The following is a 25,574-nucleotide window of genomic DNA, read 5'->3' on the forward strand; positions in this document are numbered from 1 at the left end:
ACTCCCGCCAAGGATTCTTTAAATAATGTCGGATATGTGCAACACGGGGTGGGTGTGGGGGGTGTTTCCCTCCCGACGTGATAAAATTGCTTAGAAGAAATGCTTGGTTTATAAATTTACTTAAATATCTTGTCTTGACGATGTTTTGTGATTACATTAGTTCAATAAACGTGTACATACTTGGGATTCTAATATATACTGGTTTGATCAACTTCTTTCTGATAGTGTTATACACCGGGTGTATTATGACGAAGTGGTATCCATCTTTTACATCGTTAAAGCTGCACTCTCACAGATATGCCATTTTTACAACTTTTTTTATTTTTTGTCTTGGAAAGAGCAATTTTTTTAGTATATATCTGCATACCAATGATATAAGGTTGCTGACAAAAAGTCAGATTGTAGATTTTCATATTTCCGTTCGAAAATTAATGTTTTATGGCTTAAACCGTTACTAACGGTTTAAGAAAAATGCATAAAACATCAATTTTTGAACTTAAATATAAAAAACTGCGATCTGATTTTTTGTCAGCAGTCTTATATAACTGGTTTCCATGGATTTTCGCAAAAATTGGCTCGCTCCAAGACAAAAAAAATAAATAAGTTGTCAAAACGTTCAATCTGTGAGAGTGCAGAGTTACATATAGTACAATGACGATCAGCCTCATCAATTCTGTTACGGCCATATCGGCCAGTTTCAATGTGTAATTTATGAGAAGACAATCTTAGCTTAGACAAAACCAATCTTAATTTCTTGGTAAAACATCTAGATAGAATTCAATTCCAAAGATTTCTTTAAATATCTATACGTACATAGAGTATTACTATTGTTAACATTTTCAAACCATTAATGTTTAAATACATCGAGCACTCTATTTTTAAACACCATGTGGATTTTTTTTTCAAATTAACAGTTTGGATTTTTCCACACAACAGAGAAATCATAGTTATCTAACAAAGTTTTTACATCATTAGCCCAATTATTACGATTAGCAAGACTGCCTAACATATCACTGTATAGCTTATTTATAATAATGTTACCTGAAGGAATAGTCTAACACCGAAAATTTAAAAGTTTAGCATATATATTTACCGATAATGGGTATCTACCTAATTCACCATGAACGGCCATATTACAGTTTATTTTTGCAAACCGTAAGTGAATATGCTCAAATTCGTTCAATTTGGAAACCCCCCACATTTCACATCCATAATTCAACGTGACATTTACAAAGGCATCAAATAATTGCAAAGAACGCTAGGTTTGAATTATAAAGTATTGTTAAAAAGTACATTTAGAGCTTTAAGACTCTTATCTGTAACGGTTTCTTGGTTTAAAACAAAAGATCCGGTAAAACAGTACCAAGGTTATTAAAATTATCAACCGTTTCAATGAACTTATTGTCGTATATCCATTTTCTATTGGTGCGTACTTTGCCACTTTTACGCGAAACCTTTACCTTTGTTTAATCTATATTAACTTCTAGGCCCCATTTAACACAGTATTCTTGAAACGTATTTAGACTATTTTGTAATGCATCAACAGTTTTTTTTCAAAAAGCAATAATACCATCAGCAAATAACATCAGTATTATAGTAGTGTCGTCAATTGTAAGTTCGCATAGCGGATTATCTTCTAGAAATAGCTCAGGATCATCAACGAAAAGGACAAATAGGATCGGGGACATTATCTCCACTTGTTTAATGCCGAGAGCACAATCAAACTTTTCGGACAGCGAATTACATGTTTTTTACACATAATTTTACATTTGCATATATAATCTTAACAATTCTGAGCATTTTTTAATCATCCCCTGATCTATATAACCTTAACCAGATGCTATTTAAACTAACACAATCAAAAAAACGTTTCATATCAATAAAGGAACAGTATAATATTTGTACAGTCGAACCCCGTTGGCTCGAACTCGCTTGGCTCGATTTTCTCGTTGGCTTGAACTGGATGTAAATGTCTGATTGCTTTACATTAAAGGTAAGCATTCCCGCTTGGCTCAAATTCCTCGAGGCTCGATGTATTTTCGCCGGTCCCTGGGATTTCGAGCCAACGAGGTTCGGCGGTATATCATTTAAAAGGTTTTGCACAGTTTCATTGAAAACAAAAATAGCATCTGTAGTAGACTATCCCTTGCGAAATCAAAATTGAGAATCGCTCAGTATGTCATTATTCTCTGCCAAGGTTTTACTCGTGTATTTGTTATTCCAATAAAAAATATTTGCATAATGTTCAGCTGACAAACGTTATACCCATGTAATTACTTGGATTGCAACGGTCGTTCTTTTTATAGATAGGTGCGATAATGCCTTAAGACCACTCTAAAGGGAAATGTCACAACTCGAAAAGAGGACGAACAACCGTTTGTCTTTATTCAAGAGACACTGTTCACATTATGTATATATACTTATGAATGTCCATTTTTGATGAAGCCAAAACAGAATATTGAAAAACCAGTCGCTTTCTTCTCTTTAATATATAATGTACTTTGTAAGACATTAAAAATCAACATGCCAAAAAGCTATTACTGAACTTTAAGGAGTATAAACAAAATATGTATATAGTTTTAAAGGACATTAAATGGTATTCATTAAAGGGTCAACATGATAATTACGAACAGTCTCAAGTCTTAAGTCCGAGTCTAAACTCAGACTCATACACATTAAGTTTAAAAGGATCATCTTAGTTCTATTCATTTTACAAAAATAAATGTTAATAATGCTACGATGCCAAATGCTTAATTCATCTTTTTATTGACGTTTCGGTCTTAAGGGCATTTTCAAAATACTAACAAAGAAACTCTTCACATTTTGAGACTTAACATAACAAATAAAATATATAGAATGCTTTAATGTCAAATTGTTACAAAATATTGCAACTTTATCATCAATATTCAACTAGAAAGCAAGTTGCCACACACACACACACTTTTTATTTTGTCACGGTAACATATCGTTACAACATATATGTAATAACATATACAGGCAATTGGGTAAACAACATGACTGAAAATAACAAATGAGGCAATTTTACCACCGGGTACAGTGACAAATCGCTAACAGGCATGATAAAGGAAATCAATGTAATACAAAGTTTTACAGCTTAAGAAGTTTGCATGTATACTACGCGTCGATCTGCTAACTTATCTGTAGTAAAAACAAGTCCCATAAACTTGCCTCGGGATATTTTTTGCAATTACTTAAAGTTTTGCAGATTGACCTCTTGAGTCCGAATCACAACCTAGACTTTCTTCAAGTGGGAAAAGGTTTTGATTGAAAGGAATCCGTTATGAAAATTGCAGCTGGTATGAAAGTAACTTAAAGGCTTAATTTCCCACTCTTTGGACGAGCAATTATCACCACAATCAACCAATAGTGAGCTATTTTAACCAATGTGCGAATCAATCAAGTATCCTTTCAATTTAGAAATAAAAGTCTAGTATTTAGCGTATTATTTAATTGGAGGATAGTCCGTTAGTAAAGGATTAGTCAACCTGTACCATCTATTCATTTACATTACACATACAGTATATTAAATGGTCAGTACATGTCCAGCAGTTTTGGCATATTACTTGGATGAAGCAGAAATGGTGGAAACAAGATAAGTTGTATCATTTCTAATATGCATTGTTACAATACTGTTACAGAAGTGTTCTCTGTGCTAGTGCCCCTTTTGGAGCCATACGCTTATAGGTAAAGTAATATTGCAAAAGTTGTCAATTTCCATTGCAAACATTTCACAAAGCAGTTGTTGGCTTCTTTGATTCAAAATAATAAAATAACCCGCGAATGCAAAGCATACACGTGATATCGGTGGACTTTTCATGTAAACTAAATTGTAATATGTTATTTCAATGGTTATAGCACAGCAATAAGTTTCATACCATTACTTTCATGTTAACTATAACGACGGTACTGTTCCCGTCTAGATGTGGTAGCGCTTGTTCGGGTTTTCTTGTTAGTGGAATCCCTCTGATGCTCAACCTTGGTGGACACGCGCTCGACGCCTTCTAGAAATCTGAGCCGAATATTCTCCAGAACTCTATGTGCAGGTAGCGACAGGGACCTAGGTGGCTTAGAGGGACTTTCATAAGCGGGGCTGCCTCCGCAAGTGCTTATCAGATCTAGATCACTATGCTATCGTGGTAGAGTATACAAAGATCAGGCGAAAACTCGTTAATCCAACTTTGCTTAAGTGCAACATTAGTTGGCTACTGCATTTTCGTAGATCGCCATGTTATTGTTGTCGCATTATAAGGCTTTCGTTCAATGTAATGTCAATAAATAGAAGCGTTTATATGCTTATTAAACAAGGCTTAAACGATGAATCAGTTGTTCAAACTTTGGTTAATACTGCATTAGTTTCCAGCTGGTTTTCGTCCCCCGCCTTGTCATTTTAAAAGAGTTTTCACTGACTACAGCAAATGTCCACCATATCATAATAAATAATATCATCAAATGAAGGATCTGTGTAAGAATAACGTTATAATACTTCATGGAAGCGGCAACATTTTTTCTAAGAACAATCATTAGCAATAAACAACTGTACTGGAGACTTAACGTGTAATTGTATGCTTGAATTTTAAAGTTAAACTTAGAAGTTAAATGCGTTTTCGACTTTGCGCTCTACAATATGAGCCATATTTGATTACCATTGAGTTGTGTACAAAGCCGGCCAACTTGGAATCGAACCCACGACTGTTGCACATGATACACGCACTCTTAACACTGATCAACCGAGAACATATTGAATATTCAGTATTCATAAGCCTAGATATTTATGGTGTATGGATTTTACTCGAGGTTTTGTATTCCTTCCTTTCAATGCCTGAACCCAGGTACGGAGATGGTTGCGGCTAAGGCGGGGCAGACTATTTATCCATGACGGGGAAGCCGGGAATAGACTGCTATAGGGGCGGGATAAATGACAGCTTCACTGGAATTACAGAGCGTTGATTTACATAGGGTAAGTGTTTTTATGCTTTAGTAGGTCCCATGTTAGAATTCAATGTTAACGGATATTAGATTAGGATCTGCAGAACAATGAAATGGCTGTCATGTCTGCGCTTATCAGAAAGCGCAGATATATTGTTGTTGGTAAGCTTCTGTGATATCTGTCGTTGTTCGTCGGTTTTCGGTTATCGTAAACATTTCGTCGCCTTATTTCCATGTTGCCTCATTGCCGTGTTATCTTATTTTCATGTAACCTTATTTCCATGTCGTTTTTCACGTTTTGAAAAAAACGCTTAAATTCTAAATTGTTTCATTTCAATTTCAGTATAATCGTTCACTAACGGTGCTTTGAAATTACAAGTTAATTCATTTATAAACCTTCCAAACATCATAATCGAATCATTGCAAATATCTTACTAGGATAAAATCATCAGCAAAAGTAGCATTCTATGGTCAAATATGGACTAACTTGGTTATGCAAAAAAGTCGATTCTGCTTTGACACTCTACCCATACTACTATAACTTATTTAGTATGTATGCTATTCAATTCTAAGTTATGTCGATAAAGCGTTTTTCACTTAGTCATTCGTTAAGAAAGTACTTTCAACACATGAATTGTCAATTGTCTTGCTCTTAATCGCGAAGCTAAGTAATCAATCGATATGTTCGATTTTTGTGGGCACTTTTAGGTTGAAATGTAAGTCACTCGTTGTGACAGTAATATTTCATCGAGCTCTATAGGGACCAAGTCAGTCTTCTTATACCAATAATGCTGCAATTTTTGAAAATAACAATCAGACACGGAGAAAGATTGTTAAAGCCATGTATAAAAGTTGTTAACGCCTCACGAATAAAACAACAAGGTTCCATATCCTAGTGCTGAACAACTTTGTTTACAATCCAGATGACACACGTTTTGTTTATATTATGTAACGCTATCATATATCAGTCAAGGTTGACTATGGGTCATGTCTGGGTAAATCGATGTAGGTCATTAGGTCAAAAGTTCAATAACCTGCAGTAGCACAATCAAGGTTATACGTTAGACCAAATACTGATACAAATATCCAAACTGTTTGTGAATTATATTTAACCTATTTTTCGGAGAATGGAGCTATTATGATTGTTAAAATATTCGAAACGTAATCCTAGCAGGACAGTGTATAACTAAAATATTCCCTGAAGACAGTGAAAAAATAATTTGCGTTGGTTATCAATATCAACAGTTTGAGATATTCGCATAGGACTTTAAAAACATATTACCAATAACAGAACATACACATTTATAAGTCAAGGTGTGTAATTCTCTCTTGAAAGTGGTTGACATCCTTTGATCAACTGAAGGAAAAAGAAAGAAAAGCTATGCTAGTGGAATTTTGGGGTCACATCACGAAAAGGTCGTCACTTGAGCAAACAAAAAATACAAAAAATCTCTTTTAGACATTACATATCCTTACAATTATTCATGGACTATTGGCAACACATGTTTCTCTACATACAGTTGCTACCATAAGAAAGTACCCATGGTGGACGGACATGTATACTAGTAGACCACTCTCATCCAAACGTTTAAACAGGCAAAAAATAACGTCGATGAACTTAAATGTGACCACCATGCAATGTGTTGATTGCTGAACTGTTCGATGTTGTTAGAATATCACTCAGGTTTTTTTACCCGTGCTGAGGGCAGAAGGTTGCTGCCAAAAGAGGACAGGGTGCAGCACCATTCCGTTACTCTTCACCTATTACGGTAACTGAAATGCAATTTTGCGAAGGTGAAATGGATTCTCTTCATTCCTATTATATTCGTTCGAAACATCGGTTCCTTCGAGGTTTTAGCTCGGACACTGGCGTCCTCGAGCGATCGCAGTTTTACTGTACATTATTCAAACTACTTTCAAATAATGATAAATGAACTGCCATCAACCCAAACTTTTGATTCTCCTTTAGGTGATGATGTGTTTGGAGCAATAGACAACCGTTAAACTAGACCGGAAGTTGAGTGCAATTTTTCAAGATAATCCGAGGCACCAGTCCGGACAGTGGCTTTGTAAATCATCCGAATACTCGATACAAGGCCGGACGTTGCGTGCTGTGATCCAGCAGAACCCGTGAAACCAGATCGGGAAGTTGTGCATCATGATAAAGCACACACAGCATTTTTAACCAAGTGAGTTAATGGCACACACGTTACCCTACTAAACCAGAAATTATGTTCAGTTATCAAGCAGACACCGCATGACAAGACCGGAACCTTCGTATTTAGCTGAAGAATTTATCGTGATACCAGACCCAAATCTCCGTATAACGATCGCATATACGGACCGGAAGCTCAGTATTGAGATGCAGCCTCATCCGTGATACTAAACCAAAAGTTCCGTGCAGTGATTAAGCAGAAACAATGATATCAGACCGTATAACGATCGCATATACGGACCGGAAGCTCCGTATTGAGGTGCAGCATCACCTATATTTACAAACCAGAAGTTCCGTAAACGGATGAGGCAGGCGACCCTTTTCATGAGCAGAAGTGCGGCAAAATTATATCAATTGTAATTGTGATAATCACTACATTGTTCTGTCATGATTTGTATATTGATATGATTTGACATTCATGGACACCTGTTTTAATGGTGGGTGTAGATTTCTTCCAGATTCGCCACTGAGCATTGATATCACATGTGTTTGTCGCGTGTGTACCATAGCAGACACAAGCGGGTCAAATTGTCTGACGTCGACGTCCTCGTCTGCGAACTCGCTTTTCCGGTCGTTTAATATAAAATGATGTAATGAAACGTTACACTTAGAACTAAAGCCAGTTAAATCTAATCATACATACGTATTAAATAGTTCACTTAATTAAGTAATATCGCATTATCAACACCAGTACATGTAATGAGTTGATATTTCTTACTTTGACATAGTTTCTATGCAAATTTTGATCAAGTTTGATCATTTTGCCACTTTTACCTATCTGCCTTCAAACTCTGCTAGTAGTCCATATAACTCATTGCATTTAACAATAATTATTTCGAAGAATGAAATGAAGAATTAGATTAATTTCAGTAATATCCATTTTAAAACATTAGATGTTTTGTCTTTAAAGTAAAATGAACCTTAATATTTCTGTCCCATCTTCATTCTTGAACACTTTTCATTGTTACTGACTGAAACTCTAGAACATTGCATACGGGCTCTTAAGCTTAGACCAAGCTCATCGTTAAGCAAGATACCACTGATAGCGCAAGAGTTACGTTCCCTAATTTGGTTCAACGGTACTTATGGAAACAAGTTTTCAAACACGGATTAAGTTGTTTGCATGTTTAAAAAAATAAGCTGAAACAAACATTGGATCCATGTTTAAAGTTTTGATAAGTACACTCGCACTGGAAGGTACTACGTTCAGGACGTCCTGGTGAACGAAGCGAACATTAACCGAAAATGTGCAGGATTTAATTTACATTTGTGACAGTTTCGTTAATGTAGAAATTAAGGTTCAACATGCGTATGTGCCGATGATTGACTGTGTTTCACCGACAGTTTCTTAATCGGGTACAATCGGAGCCAAATTCGTGATAGTGAAAGAATGGCTTTTTTATCACGACATATGAACGTACATCCGCAATTCATACATAGATGCTGCTATGATAATGTCCGAGGTGTCGCTATGTAACATGAGACGGGAAGCGTAGTGATATCACACAGGTATGGAAATACAGGAGGATGTATTGCTTATTGCACGCTTATCGTGATACATCTGTAGAATCCTTTCTCCTCGTGTACACCGTCCGGTCTTATGTCCAAAGAGAGGAGGTTAAATAATTAAAGTTCTTCTCTAGAACTTGCAAATGAACATTTATACCATAAAACAACGTTTTCTTTAAATACAAGACCGTATAATCTTTCCTTTGATATATAAACATACCATGGGGGTGAAAAGCGTTTAGTGCGCAAGAGATCCGCAACATTGCTACGCTGTAACATATCAAGAGTTTGCCCGGTAGAACAGATGTGGACAACTGTTCTTGTATTGGTATCATTTTATATCGGCAATATGTATATTTATATAAAGTCAATAATATTGATCTGATCAAAGTAATGATCTAGTGAACCCCAATTCCTCTAAGCCCGGCTTAGAATTATATATTAGCCCTTAAAGAAAATATCCATTTCTTCTTTTCAACCAAAGTCTTAAATAATCTAACAACTTCTATAAATAAATTGTCTGTGAAATGAGTTCGCCATGGTATTGATAATTGATGGTGACTGGTGATGTTTTTCGTGATGGAGGTGTGATGAATGTTGACGTCGATGATGATGATGATGATGATGATGGTGATGGTGGTGGTGGTGGTGGTGGTGATGATGATGATGATGATGATGATGATGATGGTGGTGGTGATGTTGTTGATGATGATGATGATGATGATGATGATGATGGTGGTGGTGGTGGTGGTGGTGGTGGTGGTGGTGGTGGTGATGATGATGATGATGATGATGGTGGTGGTGGTGGTGGTGGTGGTGGTGGTGGCGGCGGCGGCGGCGGCGGCGGCGGCGGCGATGATGATGATGATGATGATGATGATGATGATGATGATACAAAGGTAAAGATATTACACAATTATTTACAAAATATTTACAAGCCATTTGCAAGCACATATCCCTGCAGCTATAAGTCCAATGATGGTTAGTACAGTGGCTCCATGCCAGAACCACCGTCCTTTCGCGCTCCCAGTATCGTCAGCAGGTGTTGCCTTGTCAGCGGGGTCCATCAGTTCCTCATATGCGTCCGCATACACGACCGCTCGAGGCCGAAGATATAGGTTTTCTTCGAGGGACGCTAACATAAAGTATTCCTCGCAGCCCTTGTAAGGAGTGTTCACGTTTGTACCAGAGAACATTTGTACACGGACGGCGGGAGGAAGGGCGAACACGGCGTCAACGTTGATACCAGAAGCAATGTCCACCAAGCGAGGATTATTTTTGTTGTGATCCTGTAATATAACCTGTAGTTTGTTATCTACACAATTATTCAATGGAAACAACTGAAAAAAACACACATTGTTTTGTATAGTTTGAGAGGTGCTATCCTTGAGAAAGAATTCGCCATGTTTTCAATATGATAATTACAATCACGATTACAGAGAAATTATTTTATATTTTGACGAATTTAATCAATACTTACATTCCCCGACGTGTGTTGTAAGTCCCAAGCCTCATAACTGTTGACGACCACGACACGTCTGGATTCTGGCGCCCACTTCCACTCTGAGAAGTAGTCTGAAAACATACTTTCCATTTCAGCTTCCGAGAGGGCGTTGACGTCCGCCTCCGTCACTGGATTCAACGGTAGCAGCAAGTCTGTGTTGTTGTTGGCGTCCAACTGCGTCACTGGCTTCGGCGGTCGTAGCATGCCTGCGTTGTTGTTGGCGTCGAAAACGTTGAATCGCTTTTTCCGGGAACGCTCTCCAAACGCTATATTCGATAAGCGTTTATTTAATCTGCTATCATAACTTCGGCGGATGAGATCATATTTATCGATATCAGTGGTGCACGTTTTATAAAAAAAAGAAGGCGTTTTTCTCAGTTGCCAGTGTGTGTGATGCCGTGTTACTATGACGCTGACGTGTTGACGTCATAACTTACGGTGACGTCAGAAACGAATGTGCATCCGACTGGCGAAAGTGTTAATCTCGAAATGACCACCAAGTTAGGTTATTGTTAGTTCTTAGCAGTTTATTGGTAGCAATTGAACGGCTATTGCTTTCTTATAAATAATAAGAATGCCCATTGCGGTATTCCTGCAGCAAGGTGATTATTTACATTATCATTGTTGACATAATTATAATTGGTACATTCATTCAAAATGCATGAAACGGTGTTGTTTCCTAATCAAGGCTTTGAACCTCGGGCAAAACTGTATCAGCGTTTGTGTGTTACATATACTGAAGTTTGGTTCTATACGATATGCTTAAGAAATAAAGGGTGTTATCAAATAATTATAATAATAGTTCATATATCGGGTAACTATACGAGGGTTAGTAAAACATAACTGAGCCCTAGCTCATGATTTTTTTTCATTATTTAATACACAGTAAATATTTGACACGATTGTTGACCAACATTGTGCATATTTTGCGAGGTAAAAACTAACGTAACGTGACGTCTATTACATGTGACGTCAATTTTCGTAACGTCATGGCGGAGGTTCCGTTCAAGCTGACGCGCAAAGAACAAAAGAAAAATTGCATCTGAAAATCTAAAGGCGCTTGTGGAAGTTCACATTCTCTACTCGGATATAGGATTATCAAGTGATGGATGCGAGAATTTAATAATGGGAGAAACACCGTAAGCAACCAGCATCTGTTCGGAAGGACTTTGCGACAAAAAATGAAAATGTTCAAAATGTAGCAAAACTGCTTAGCACTGATAGACGATACATATGCGATGAGATAGCTTATGAGTTGAACATAAGTCACGGGTTCACCTAAGTTACTGGTTCGCTGCGGAAAGTTCGCCTACGCAAGCCCAATGAGTTACCATCGCGTTCATTGCAGAGGGAACACTTTGGCTCTCGCCTCTGTCGACGTTTGCCAACGGGTTCCATCTGAGTTAACTCTATACAGCTTAAACAAGCGTTCGGGAATAAACTAAGCACAACTGACACCAACGTCAATTTCCAAACGTCGACAAAGTTGTTGCATGACAACAATTTTCAACAAACACAACGTTCGCTAACTGTTATAAACGTAGAGCAACTTTTACTAGCTGAGCTGGACGTTTTCCCAAATGTCGGTAAATGTCAATCCGAACGTCGAAAGGTAAAGCCAGGCCAACTGTGGTCCACCTTCGTTTCCCTTACAGTAGCGTATAATTGACGTCATTTATGGTGGAACGTTAGTCGTTAATATCGTTAGTTTTACGTTTGCCTCAGCTCCATGTCGGCTGTAACATGAGGAACTGAACTATATTCTTGATTTGTGGAGGAACAAGATATTTGCTTTGGGAATATAGTATATTTTAATGTGCTATCAAAACATTTCGATTGATGATTAATACACGCAATAATCGAATGTTTGCATTATTAATTGTTTAACTAGGTGGTTTATGTTTTTATCAAGGAATGCATATACTGTTACAGTAGCTTAATAAAGCAGACTTAATTCGTAATATGTATTTACATCACATTATGAGTTAACTAGTGTATGTTAACACCTCAACTTCCATTACAATGTACGGCCGTTACGAATATTTAAGGAATGAATTGCGGTATTGATGAAATTATCGGGGTATGAACGCAATTGAGCTGGTCAGAGTGTGTGGAACCGAAGGATATGACATTATTATGACATCAATCCCGCAATTCATTACTTATATTTACAACAATAGTTCAGTGTTTTATTCAAGAATTGTTAAAAGCTGCTTCTTTTGATTTAAGAAAGCGTTTCAGTAATCCTTTTTTACCCATTCTGGCAATAGAACGACCTGACTTTAACCGAAAACATAACGTTTTCGGTTCAAGTTAGGTCGTTCTATTGCCACTATAACGCGGGGAAAGATCAACCACTTGAAATCACTTTTAAACGTGAAATTGAAACACTGCATATCATAAACGCATGCTATATCATAAATTAACACTTTCTAAAAAGTTGATTTATCTTTTAACAAAAACAAGATCAACAATTTTCATGTATATAGTTATGCGATAAATTGCGCTCTGAACATATCCGAAGATGTTGCGTTCATCGGATGATAACCGCAATTGCCGAAAGGCAGTTCATTTAAGGAATGGAGGCTGAGGTGGAAATATTTTCCGATGAACGCTACATCATCGGATATGTTCGGATCGAGAATCATCGCGTATAAATAAAATTTATATAAAAAGCGTTCTATTGTTTTGTATTGTGTCAGCAGTCCACGAACTTTTTTAAACAACTTGTTAAAAAGTTTTTATTTATGATGTGTTTACTGTATTATTGCCTTTAGTGTTTCAATTTCTTCGTAGCAATAAACTGTGTAAACCGGTTGTGTCGTTCTATTTACAGCATGGGTTAGACATACTTACTGTAAGGTTTTGTAAGGTTTTCTTATTCTTATTATTTAAAATGGAATGAAGTTTTGTATTAACGCTAATTTTGGAAATAAATAGTGAGCTATGAACTTGGTGTAAATATAAGTCAAGCAGTAAGTGATTGATGTCATTATCAGGGATACGAATGCAGTTGGGCACCACAACCAGCTCAATATACCCCGATAATGACATCAATCACGCAGTTTATTCCTTATGTATAACACTGAGGAGTCGTGTCATTCTATAAGATTTATTATTAAATTCGGCATTTCATAACAAATCAAATGTGTAAGGAATATAAATGCAAGTTTCAATAAATTATAGTCGTATGCTATGTATATGATAAGAAAGAAATCTTATTATGCATAACATGCAAAGATATGTACCGTCAATGGCGATAAACATAACTTTGATTTTATTTACAAATACTGTACTGTATCCGAGGTCTGAACAGTGTTGTTTGTCACGTGATCTATCATGTGACCACTGCCGTATAACATGTTCATGTAAGATCCGAAGTAGTCTGTTGACCCATTGGATGGGTAACCCTGGTTGTTGTAAACTGAGTAAGTATTTGCATAGTCGTGTGTGGCCCCTGTCGAGTAAGATTGGTGAGTTTCTACTGTTTTATTTGCGGTGTTCATAATCTCTGAGATAGACCAGATTTTAGGTTTTTGAGATTCGCTGATACTTGTTGTGGGAGGTGAAAGTCTTTCTGATGTCAGAACAGTCACGGGTCCGGTTTTGTACTGAAGTGACGTCATCATTTCAGTCATCGGCGGAAGTTGGTCAGTGTTTGACACAGTTTGACGATCGGGCAAGCTTTCGGGTGAACTAGATGGGTCGAGTGAGAAATCTGGGCGCAAATCTGGGGAAAACAGACGCTGTACGCATTTCATGACGGGGCGGCTTGCGACAATAATATCGTCGGTGTCAGATTGGTCCAGTTCTCGTGAAGTGTCGGAATCTCGCGAGATGTCGGCCTCGCTGCTGGTCTGAGAGAGGCGGCTGGAAAGACTTCCGCTTCGGGATCGAACTTTGTCTGGAAAGAACAAGAGAGATATTTACTTCATGTATATCTGAAGAGGAGTGCGGTAAGTACTATACCAGAGTGTTAATTAATTTATACCAATCGTTGAATAAATACATTATGATAGCTGAAGACTGTTTTTAAAAAGTTCTAAAGAATGCGCTTTGTAAGTTGACTTACGTTTTGAAATTGTCATGAATACATCATAATTATTTCTAACTAATCGCTATTACAGTCATGTTTCATACATTGTGGCCAATATTGAAGTTTCAGGATTGTTTGCAAATCAAAAGTAAATGTATTTTTAATGCCAGAAATAACAAAAAAAAACAGAACATAGAACACATACCATCATCACTCTCTTTATTCTCTTCTTCTTCATCACTGTTGATGCCTTTCTTCATGCGCCTGCGAGCGTTCGCGAACCACGTGGATACTTGAGTCAACGTCATCCGCGTTGCTATAGCGAGCATGACCTTTTCACCTTTGGTTGGATACGGGTTCTTCCGGTGCTGACTTAGCCAGGCTTTTAGTGGCCCAGTGGTCTCACGGGTAGCGTTCTTACGTCGGACGGAGCTCATGTCGAAACCTGGATACCTGTAACGAATACAATGATTAATAGAAGATATATACTGTATGCATTATTTTAAGTTCGACCAAAACATGTTTGTACGTATTTGTGACTGTTTGTATGCATTACTTCGTATCGCTTACTCGTGATGAAAACCTTTTAAATATTACATGTGTTTGAACTTACAGTGAACTATATGGGTGCGGATTCATCATGGAGTCCACAAAGTAGTGTTGTCCGAGGGAGCTCGCAGACTTCAAACCGCCACTGGACATTGCCTGGAAATATGGAAATACAGTCGAAATATTAACAATGGTGTAAACAATGGTGTTATAATGCCTTATGCTGGAGTTGTTCTGACTTTTTTTGGGATCAAATAATAATATTGTCGACAGCAGTAAAAGGCAGCTGCACTTCGGTCGGACGTATTGCTGTAGATGCTTGTTTTTTGTATAGGAAAACTAAATAAAGTGCATCTATTTGTTTCAAAAATTTCCAGCTATTTATCAAAATAATGCAATACTTTACAGGTAAACTATATATATATAGCTTAAATACGGCTTTGAATAAGGAACTTACGGGGTACGAGTTTGCACCGTCTACGGCTCTCTGACCGGGATACATCTGGGCTGCTGTGTACGCGGCTTCCGGCAGACTTGGCACACGTGACATGTAGGACTGGGTTGCAGGCGGTAATCCGGAACCCATCGGCAGCTAAAAAAGGTTAATATTATTTTATGATCAAGTTGAAAGAGACATAAGCAGTGAGTCCCTTATCGATAATTTAAATCAATATGTTATAAGAACCTGTTACATTACAAATATGTGTCAAATTAATGTTTTTTTGCATAGATATTCCTGATTTTTTTTTATTTTATTCTTCAAACAAAAATCGGTTATAAATTAAATAACTTCTTAAAATTTGACAACATATAAACTTTTTCTTCTTAAAGTGTACAAGTTTTTTTTATAAATCCAATTAAAGATATATAATGGTTGACATGACTTACTTGTCCGCCTGCGGACACTGCATGCGATAAGGCAGTCATGTAAGACATCGTCATTTTGTGGTTGTAATTCCAAATATACACCGTAATGATTTCTTTACTACGTAACACAAACTATTGTATAATATTTATATAATATCCAATTTATAATGTAAGAGCAAAATACTTCTACTACTATGTCTACTTTCTGAACTAATGTGAATTATGATCAATGTTGAAAACTGAATCAGTATTTAAACCATACTGTCTCATCAAGTTCAGCGATGAACAGCAACATATCTCATTGGACGATTTAAAACGAAGATAAATTTGTTAATTTCAATTACTTAATTTTCATCGATAATGTCAAAAGAGTGTCACGTGTGCTAAAAAATCGATTCTGATTGGTTTGGGTGATACCCGATAACCTCATTTTCGCACCTCATTTAAAAATTGCAGCCGCGCAAAATGGCCCGTAATACTGGCACATGCCTTATCTCAGAGATCAGCAATAAGCGTGTACCTTACCTGTCCCCAAAAAACCCTAAAGGGCTAACCGGATGTATGTACACGGGTGATTAATGTGATATATCTTCTGTTTTCTAGTTTGACAACTTTATTTGCAATCAAGATTGTCGATTTTGTTGTATATCAGTACTTTGAAATAATCGTATCGATTCGATATCATTGTGAGTTCTGCAATTTGATCTTGTATCGCAGGAAATTTGAATAATTTACGAGTTTTGATTTGTGTATGATATGATAGGAGAAATTCCAAACGCTAAGATAGGTTCATGTCATGATTTAATTATTTATCAATATGAAATAATCGTATCGATTCGATATCATTGTGAGTTTTTCAATTTGATCTTGTATTGCAGGATATTTGAATAATTTACGGGTATGATATGATATGAGAAATTCCAAACGCTGAGATAGGTTCATCTCAGGGAACGCAAAATCTTCCGATATGTTCGGATCGCGAATCAATGCGTATTAATATAACCAGCGTACTATTGTTTGTATTGTGTCAGCAGTACACGATTTTTATTATACAACATGTTGAAATGTTTTGTTTTATTTATGTAATAGTTTGATGACATTAATTGAAATCATAATGATTAAAGATGCACTCTTAATCCCAAATAAGATTAACTACAATTAATAATATTGTTTTAATATTCCTAAAAGGATGAATTAATGTCAAAACCAATGGTTCTTATGAAGGATACCGAGTTTAATTAGAAAGAAATGAGCATAAAACACGGTATTTCTACATTATGAGACTATAGTTGACCACAGTAAATCTTTTAGCATTGATTTGTTGTGAACGACATTATAAGTAATATTGACGCTGATATAGATGGTACTTTTACGGTAAATGAAATTAAGATATTTCTGTTACTATTTGCAGATGATGCGGTGTTATTCGCTCAAACACCAGAAGCATAACAGTCTATGTCAAATTATCTAGAACGATACTGCAATGACTGGAGATTAAGAATAAATACTAGCAAAACAAAAGTCATGATATTTGAAAACGGACGTCACACAAGCTTCGAATTCTTACTCTGTAATACTATACTAGACGTTGTAAAATCTTTCAAATATTTGGGCATCTACTTCTTTAAAAATGGCAATTGGTTTCGAAGGCAAAAAACGACTAGCGCAGCACGCTTCATACGCACTCCATAACTTGTTTATCGTCTTCAACCAAGTTGAATTACATTCAATTGATAAATGTAAACTATTCGACAGTCTTGTTTCACCAATTATTAATTATAGTGCAGAGGTATGGGGAAATCACGAAGCTAAGAATATAGAATTAATTCACTGTTAATTCATCCGAAAAATTCTAAACGTCAAAAAGTCTACCATTCTAGATGGATTATACGGTGAAACTGGGCGCTTCCCGGTGATAATAGCTAGGCGGCTAATAATGATAAAATATTGGATTAAACTAATTCAAACAAATAATGCGTTATTAATGAATTCATATACATTTCTTAAGACTGACGCTGACAACAATATCACATATGGCGGCAAAAATTAGGCTTATCAAATTAAAACAATATTAAACCAAATAGGAATGTCAAACATCTGGCAAAATCAATACACAACTGAGATCAACTTTGAATTAATTAAGCATCGCATCGTAGATATATATTAGCAAACCCGGTATGCAAACATTAACAACTCGAGTAGACTATCATCATACGCAAGGTTTAAGCATGACTTTCAGTTTGAAAAATATCTAAATTGTGTTAATGAAAATAAATATAGAATAGCTATAGCAAAAATTAGATTTTCGTCACACGACATAGCCATTGAAACTAGAAGGTATATAAACAAAATAAGTTCGGAACGTAAATGCTTACACTGTAACATGAATATCGTAGAAAGTGAATATCACTTCTTACTCGTATGTCCTTACTACAAAAACCTTCGACAGCAATACTTAAAACCTTATACAACTCGTGGCCGAATCTTAATAAATTTGATAATCTTATGTCCTCAACAACTGTTCACTATATCAACAACTTAGCGAAATTTTTCTCTCACCTCAGATAAGTATATCCATTAATTTAACCATGCTAGAAATTCTTATCTTGCCCACGGGCGAAGATAAAATGCCCGTGTGGAACTTCTTTTAATGGTCACCACATTGTAATTACCTCCCTTGTTGAAGACTGTCGTCTGTAGCGCATCATGGAAACCTTGTCTTGTGGCAATATTTAGAACGCTAGTTAATTATTTCTCGCTTCAAATGTCACCAGAGAACAGTATTTACGCACCTGTCAAAAAATAATGATTCACTCTTCTTAGAACTATTTAAAGACCGGTCAGACCATTTACATACTCTGAATCACTGCGCGAATATCCATGACAACCACGAACTATCGCATATCCGTACGCAATTATTTTCACTTAGCACAAAAGAGTTCCAGCAAAAAAATACATTTTTACTTAATTTTGTTTAACTGAGGTGGGAGAAAAAGCATCTATCATAGCCGCTCGTGTAAGATAGGTTCATCCCGACCCTTGCGCAGGGTGTTTTGCTCGTTTCCGCAAAACACCCTACGCTCGGGTCGGAATGAACCTATCTTACACTCTCGGCCATGGAAGATCCTTATAATCTATCACGCATTTTGCCGAAGAACAAATGCATAATTGCAATAACACTTCAATAAATTGATCAGTTATCTGAATGTTAATCTTAACTATTGGAATATGTAAATTGTTACCATGTCTTTTTTGTTACATGACATCTGTTTTCTTGAATGTGTAACCTCTCTGTAAATAATTTGTGTCTTCGCTGTTCCATATTGTACTTTATTATATGGCTATAAATGTGCATATGCCGTTTAATGCTGAATAAAGATATGTTATGTTATGTTATGTTATTTACCAATTAATTAATATTTTTGCGCTTTCTGCTATTAAATACACGGTTACAATCTGGTTATCAGTAATTAATTGTTTCCATCAATGCATTATTTAGTAAGTAGTTAAAGGTTTATCATTCAGAAATGATGTTTGTTATACATGTGTATTTATTAATTTTGAATAAGAGTGTCACTTTAAGGATGGGCGGATTGAGCTTAGTAGACGAGCCCTTCTTAACCATTAAGATTTTAATTCAGGGCAACTTACTTACAATACAACCTCAATGGCTGACACATTGTCAACGCAAAATTTTACGGAGGGATTGTGTATCGGATGAGTGGCAGTGGGCGGACTTTTAAACACTAGCGAAAGTTGAAATTCTTTATGATTAAGTCTGGCATTTAATGATTGACAATCTGCAATTTCATTTAATGAAAATGTACGTTGTATTCTAAAATTTGCTAAATTTATTATTGTCATAAGCGTTTCAATTTTACGTTAAAAAGTGGGACTATTTGGTCCGTAGCATTAAAATGTATAAACCGGTTAGGTCGTTCTATTTTCAGTATGGGTGAGAAAGAATTACTGTCAGGTTTTCTTAAATGAAATTGAGTTTTTTATTAACAATTCTGGAAATATTTTATGTACTATTAGTGTAAAAACAAGTAATGATTATCGCCGGACTTCACGTATACTTGAACCAGCCCAACTGCGTTCATTTACCCGATAATGACATCAATCAAGCAATTATGCGCAGATGTATAAAACTGGGGAGTCGTTTTATTTTATAACATTTATTTTCGGCATTTTATAATAAAACAAACAAGTAAGGAATACAAAATATAAATGCAAGTTTCAATAAATTATAGTCTTATGCTATGTACATGATAAGAAAGACACTTTATTATGCATAACAGGCAACGATATGTACTGTCAATGGCGAAAAACATAACTTTGATTTTATTTATAAATACTGTACTGGATCCGAGGTCTGGGCAGTGTTGTTTGTCGCTTGACCACTACCGTATAACATGTTCATGTAAGAACCGAAGTAGTCTGTAGCCCCATTGGATGGGTAGCCCTGGTTGTTGTAAACTGAGTAAGTATTTGCATAGTCGTGTGTGGCCCCTGTCGAGTAAGATTGGTGAGTTTCTACTGTTTTATTTGCGGTGTTCATAATCTCTGAGATAGACCAGATTTTAGGTTTTTGAGATTCGCTGATACTTGTTGTGGGAGGTGAAAGTCTTTCTGATGTCAGAACAGTCACGGGTCCGGTTTTGAACTGAAGTGACGTCATCATTTCAGTCATCGGCGGAAGTCGGTCAGTGATTGACACAGTTTGACGATCTGGCAAGCTTTCGGGTGAACTAGATGGATCGAGTGAGAAATCTGGGCGCAAATCTGGGGAAAACAGACGCTGTACGCATTTCTTGACGGGGCGGCTTGCGACAATAATATCGTCGGTGTCAGATTGGTCAAGTTCTTGTGAAGTGTCGGAATCTCGCGAGATGTCGGCCTCGCTGCTGGTCTGAGAGAGGCGGCTGGAAAGACTTCCGCTTCGGGATCGAACTTTGTCTGGAAAAGGAAAAAACGAGCTATTTACCTCATGTATATTTGAAGGGAAGTGCGGTAGTACTATGCCAGACAATGTCAATTTATTCCAACATATTAAATATATTCTGATAACTGGAGATTTTTAAAAAAAAGTTTTAAAGAATGCGCTTTGTAAGTTGAATTACGTTTGGGAATTGTCATGAATACTTCATAATATTTCTAAGTAATCACTATTACAGTCGTGTTTCCTTCATTGTCGCCATCATAAAAGTTTCAAGGTTGTTGGCAAATTAATAGTGAATGTGTTTACAAAGCAAGAAAAAAAAAAACGAAAACAAATTAGAACACATACCATCATCACTCTCTTTATTATCTTCTTCTTCATCACTGTTGATGTCTTTCTTCATGCGCCTGCGAGCGTTCGCGAACCACGTGGACACTTGAGTCAACGTCATCCGCGTTGCTATAGCGAGCATGACCTTTTCACCTTTCGTTGGATACGGGTTCTTCCGGTGCTGACTTAGCCAGGCTTTAAGTGGCCCAGTGGTCTCACGGGTGGCGTTCTTACGTCGGACAGAGCTCATGTCGAAACCTGGGTACCTGTAACAAATACAATCGTATGATTAAAAGATATTATTTTATATACACTTTGTTCTACCAAAGCATTTTTGCGCGTAATTGTGACTTTCTGTATGTATAATTTCGTAAAATATGCCTGTGATTTTGATTGTTTTCAAATAATGCATTTTTACACTTACAGTGAACTATATGGGTGCGGATTCATCATGGCGTCAACAAAGTAGTGTTGTCCGAGGGAACTCGCAGACTTCAAACCGCCACTGGACATTGCCTGGAAATATGGAAATACAGATGAACTATTAACTATGTTATAAACAATGATGTTATAATGCCTAATGCTAGAGTCGTTTTGGATCAAGTTATAATATTAAAGACAACAGCTGTATTCAGCTGTACTTCGATCAAACGTATTGTTGCAAATACTTCAACGCGTTTTCTTTTTGTATGGGGAAACAAAAGAAAGTGTCTTTTTTCATTTGAAAATTGACATTTTAAAAATCGAATATTTATCAAATGCCGTATTTAACAGATATACTGTATTCTTTTTTCAAAGCTTGCAATAATTCTGAAGGAGGAACTTACGGGGTACGAGTTTGCGCCGTTGTCTACGGCTCTCTGACCGGGATACATCTGGGCTGCTGTGTACGCGGCTTCCGGTAGACTTGACACCCGTGACATGTAGCCCTGGGTTGCAGGCGGTAATCCGGAACCCATCGGCAGCTGAAAAAGGTTAAGAAAATATTATGATCACGTTCAATGTAAGTGTTAGTTGATAAATTGAAACAATGAAATATAGAAACCTGTCAGTTGACAAACATTTGCCAAAATCGGTTTTAATTTTGATACCAGCTGAAACTTTGACCACATTTATACTTTTTCTTTTTAAAGTTTACAAGTTTTATTTTTGTTAATTCAATTCTAAATTAATAATGTAAAATATGACTTACTTGTCCGCCTGCGGAAACTGCATGTGATAAGGCAGTCATGTAAGACATTGTCACTTAATTATGTGGTTGTAATTCCAAATATCCACCGTAATGAATTCTTTACTACGTAACACAAACTATTGTATAATATTTATATAATATCCAATTTATAATGTAAGAGAAAAACTGTTCTAATACTGTGTCGACTTTCTGAACCAATGTGAATTATGATCAATGTTGAAAACTTAATCAGTATTTAAACCATACTCGTCTCATCAAGTTCAGCGATGAACAGCAACATTTATCATTGGACGATTTAAAACGAAGATAAATTTGTTAATTTCAATTACTTAATTTTCATTTTCATCGATAATGTCAAAAGAGTGTCACGTGTGCTAAATAATCGTTTCTGATTGGTTTGGGTGATACCCGATAACCTCATTTTCGCACCTCATTTTAAAATTGCAGCGCGGGCAAAATGGTCCTTAAAACTGGCACATGTCTTATCTCAGAGATCAGCAATAAGCGTGTACCTTACCTGTCCCCAAAAACCCCTAAAGGGTTGACCGGATGTTTGTACACGAGTGATTAATGTGATATATCTTCTGTTTTCTAGTTTGACAACTTTATTTGCAATCAAGATTGTCGATTTTGTTGTATATCAGTACTTTGAAATAATCGTATCGATTCGATATCATTGTGAGTTCTGCAATTTGATCTTGTATCGCAGGAAATATGAATAATTTACGAGTTTTGATTTGTGTATGATATGATAGGAGAAATTCCAAAGGCTAAGATAGGTTCATGTCATGATTTAATTATTTATCAAAACGTACTGCAGAAATATAGAGACAAACAAAACTATGAAAATAATAGTAAAGAGAAATGTAATATCATCAAGTGTATAAGACTTGTGGAAGCCGGAGTGACGTTGTACATCAGGATAAAACATGCAAAATAATACATATAAAATAAAGATTATAACACAATAAAAATATATAGTAAATGCCCACTAACAAAAACATACATAAAACAGAGAATTTAAAAGCACATAGAGAAATGAAAAAAATATTAAAAGCATGAACGTTGAGTTGGTTCCCTATCTATTATTATTTGGTTCCTCATTGCGCGATGCCTTTTTCCCGAGTTTTCTATATGAGTCTTATCAGTAATAATAGTAAAAATCATCATTAATATTTTTAAATTGTCCTTATTTTTTTTTTCTCTCATCATTCATGTAAGGAACCAGAAAGTTGAAACACACATACATGTAAGGAACCAGAAAGTTGAAACACGCATACATGTAAGGAACCAGAAAGTTAAAACACACATACATGTAAGGAACCAGAAAGTTAAAACACACATACATGTAAGGAACCAGAAAGTTAAAACACACATTCATGTAAGGAACCAGAAAGTTAAAACACACATACATGTAAGGAACCAGAAAGTTATAACACACATACATGTAAGGAACCAGAAAGTTATAACACACATACATGTAAGGAACCAGAAAGTTATAACACACATTCATGTAAGGAACCAGAAAGTTATAACACACATACATGTAAGGAACCAGAAAGTTATAACACACATACATGTAAGGAACCAGAAAGTTATAACACACATACATGTAAGGAACCAGAAAGTTATAACACACATACATGTAAGGAACCAGAAAGTTATAACACACATACATGTAAGGAACCAGAAAGTTAAAACACACATACATGTATGGAACCAGAAAGTTAAAACACACATACATGTAAGGAACCAGAAAGTTATAACACACCTACATGTAAGGAACCAGAAAGTTATAACACACATACATGTAAGGAACCAGAAAGTTATAACACACATACATGTAAGGAACCAGAAAGTTATAACACACATACATGTAAGGAACCAGAAAGTAATAACACACATACATGTAAGGAACCAGAAAGTTAAAACACACATACATGTAAGGAACCAGAAAGTAATAACACACATACATGTAAGGAACCAGAAAGTTATAACACACATTCATGTAAGGAACCAGAAAGTTATAACACACATACATGTATGGAACCAGAAAGTTATAACACACATACATGTAAGGAACCAGAAAGTTATAACACACATACATGTATGGAACCAGAAAGTTATAACACACATACATGTATGGAACCAGAAAGTTATAACACACATACATGTAAGGAACCAGAAAGTAATAACACACATACATGTAAGGAACCAGAAAGTAATAACACACATACATGTATGGAACCAGAAAGTAATAACACACATACATGTATGGAACCAGAAAGTTATAACACACATACATGTAAGGAACCAGAAAGTAATAACACACATACATGTATGGAACCAGAAAGTTATAACACACATACATGTATGGAACCAGAAAGTTATAACACACATACATGTATGGAACCAGAAAGTTATAACACACATACATGTATGGAACCAGAAAGTTATAACACACATACATGTATGGAACCAGAAAGTTATAACACACATACATGTAAGGAACCAGAAAGTAATAACACACATACATGTATGGAACCAGAAAGTTATAACACACATACATGTATGGAACCAGAAAGTTATAACACACATACATGTATGGAACCAGAAAGTTATAACACACATACATGTAAGGAACCAGAAAGTAATAACACACATACATGTATGGAACCAGAAAGTTATAACACACCTACATGTAAGGAACCAGAAAGTTAAAACACACATTCATGTAAGGAACCAGAAAGTTATAACACACATACATGTAAGGAACCAGAAAGTTATAACACACATACATGTATGGAACCAGAAAGTTATAACACACCTACATGTAAGGAACCAGAAAGTTAAAACACACCTACATGTAAGGAACCAGAAAGTTAAAACACACATACATGTAAGGAACCAGAAAGTTAAAACACACATACATGTATGGAACCAGAAAGTTAAAACACACATACATGTATGGAACCAGAAAGTTAAAACACACATACATGTATGGAACCAGAAAGTTAAAACACACATACATGTATGGAACCAGAAAGTTATAACACACCTACATGTAAGGAACCAGAAAGTTAAAACACACATTCATGTAAGGAACCAGAAAGTTAAAACACACATACATGTAAGGAACCAGAAAGTAATAACACACATACATGTAAGGAACCAGAAAGTTAAAACACACCTACATGTAAGGAACCAGAAAGTTAAAACACACATACATGTAAGGAACCAGAAAGTTAAAACACACCTACATGTATGGAACCAGAAAGTTATAACACACATACATGTAAGGAACCAGAAAGTTAAAACACACATACATGTAAGGAACCAGAAAGTTAAAACACACCTACATGTTAGGAACCAGAAAGTTAAAACACACATTCATGTAAGGAACCAGAAAGTTAAAACACACATTCATGTAAGGAACCAGAAAGTTAAAACACACATACATGTAAGGAACCAGAAAGTTAAAAC

General features: G+C 36.0%; 1 protein-coding gene across 1 annotated transcript; it reads right to left on the bottom strand.

Annotated features, from left to right (window-relative positions):
• Positions 1 to 19,892: 19,892 nt before the first annotated feature.
• LOC128243956 (iroquois-class homeodomain protein irx-2-like) lies at positions 19,893 to 22,139 on the bottom strand. The gene is made up of 5 exons (XM_052961977.1): positions 22,092 to 22,139; positions 21,727 to 21,864; positions 21,324 to 21,415; positions 20,918 to 21,165; positions 19,893 to 20,586 (listed from the first exon to the last, which is right to left on the bottom strand). The coding sequence occupies exons 1-5, from the start codon at positions 22,137 to 22,139 to the stop codon at positions 19,976 to 19,978; spliced, it is 1,137 nt and encodes a 378-aa protein (XP_052817937.1). The 3' UTR covers positions 19,893 to 19,975.
• Between the last annotated feature and the right edge of the window lie 3,435 nt (positions 22,140 to 25,574).

Source organism: Mya arenaria, chromosome 8, assembly GCF_026914265.1.
Source record: "Mya arenaria isolate MELC-2E11 chromosome 8, ASM2691426v1".
In the NCBI taxonomy this organism is placed as follows: Eukaryota; Metazoa; Mollusca; class Bivalvia; order Myida; family Myidae; genus Mya; species Mya arenaria.

What these genes read in the sequence shown, in the direction of transcription:
- LOC128243956 (XM_052961977.1), bottom strand. Translation starts at nt 22,139, where the DNA reads ATGTCTTACATGACTGCCTTATCACATGCAGTTTCCGCAGGCGGACAA. An exon ending in CAGTTTCCGCAGGCGGACAA is followed by an intron (nt 21,865 to 22,091) that starts GTAAGTCATATT and finishes AACCTTTTTCAG; the next exon opens with CTGCCGATGGGTTCCGGATT. An exon ending in TAATAAAGAGAGTGATGATG is followed by an intron (nt 20,587 to 20,917) that starts GTATGTGTTCTA and finishes TTCCTTTTCCAG; the next exon opens with ACAAAGTTCGATCCCGAAGC.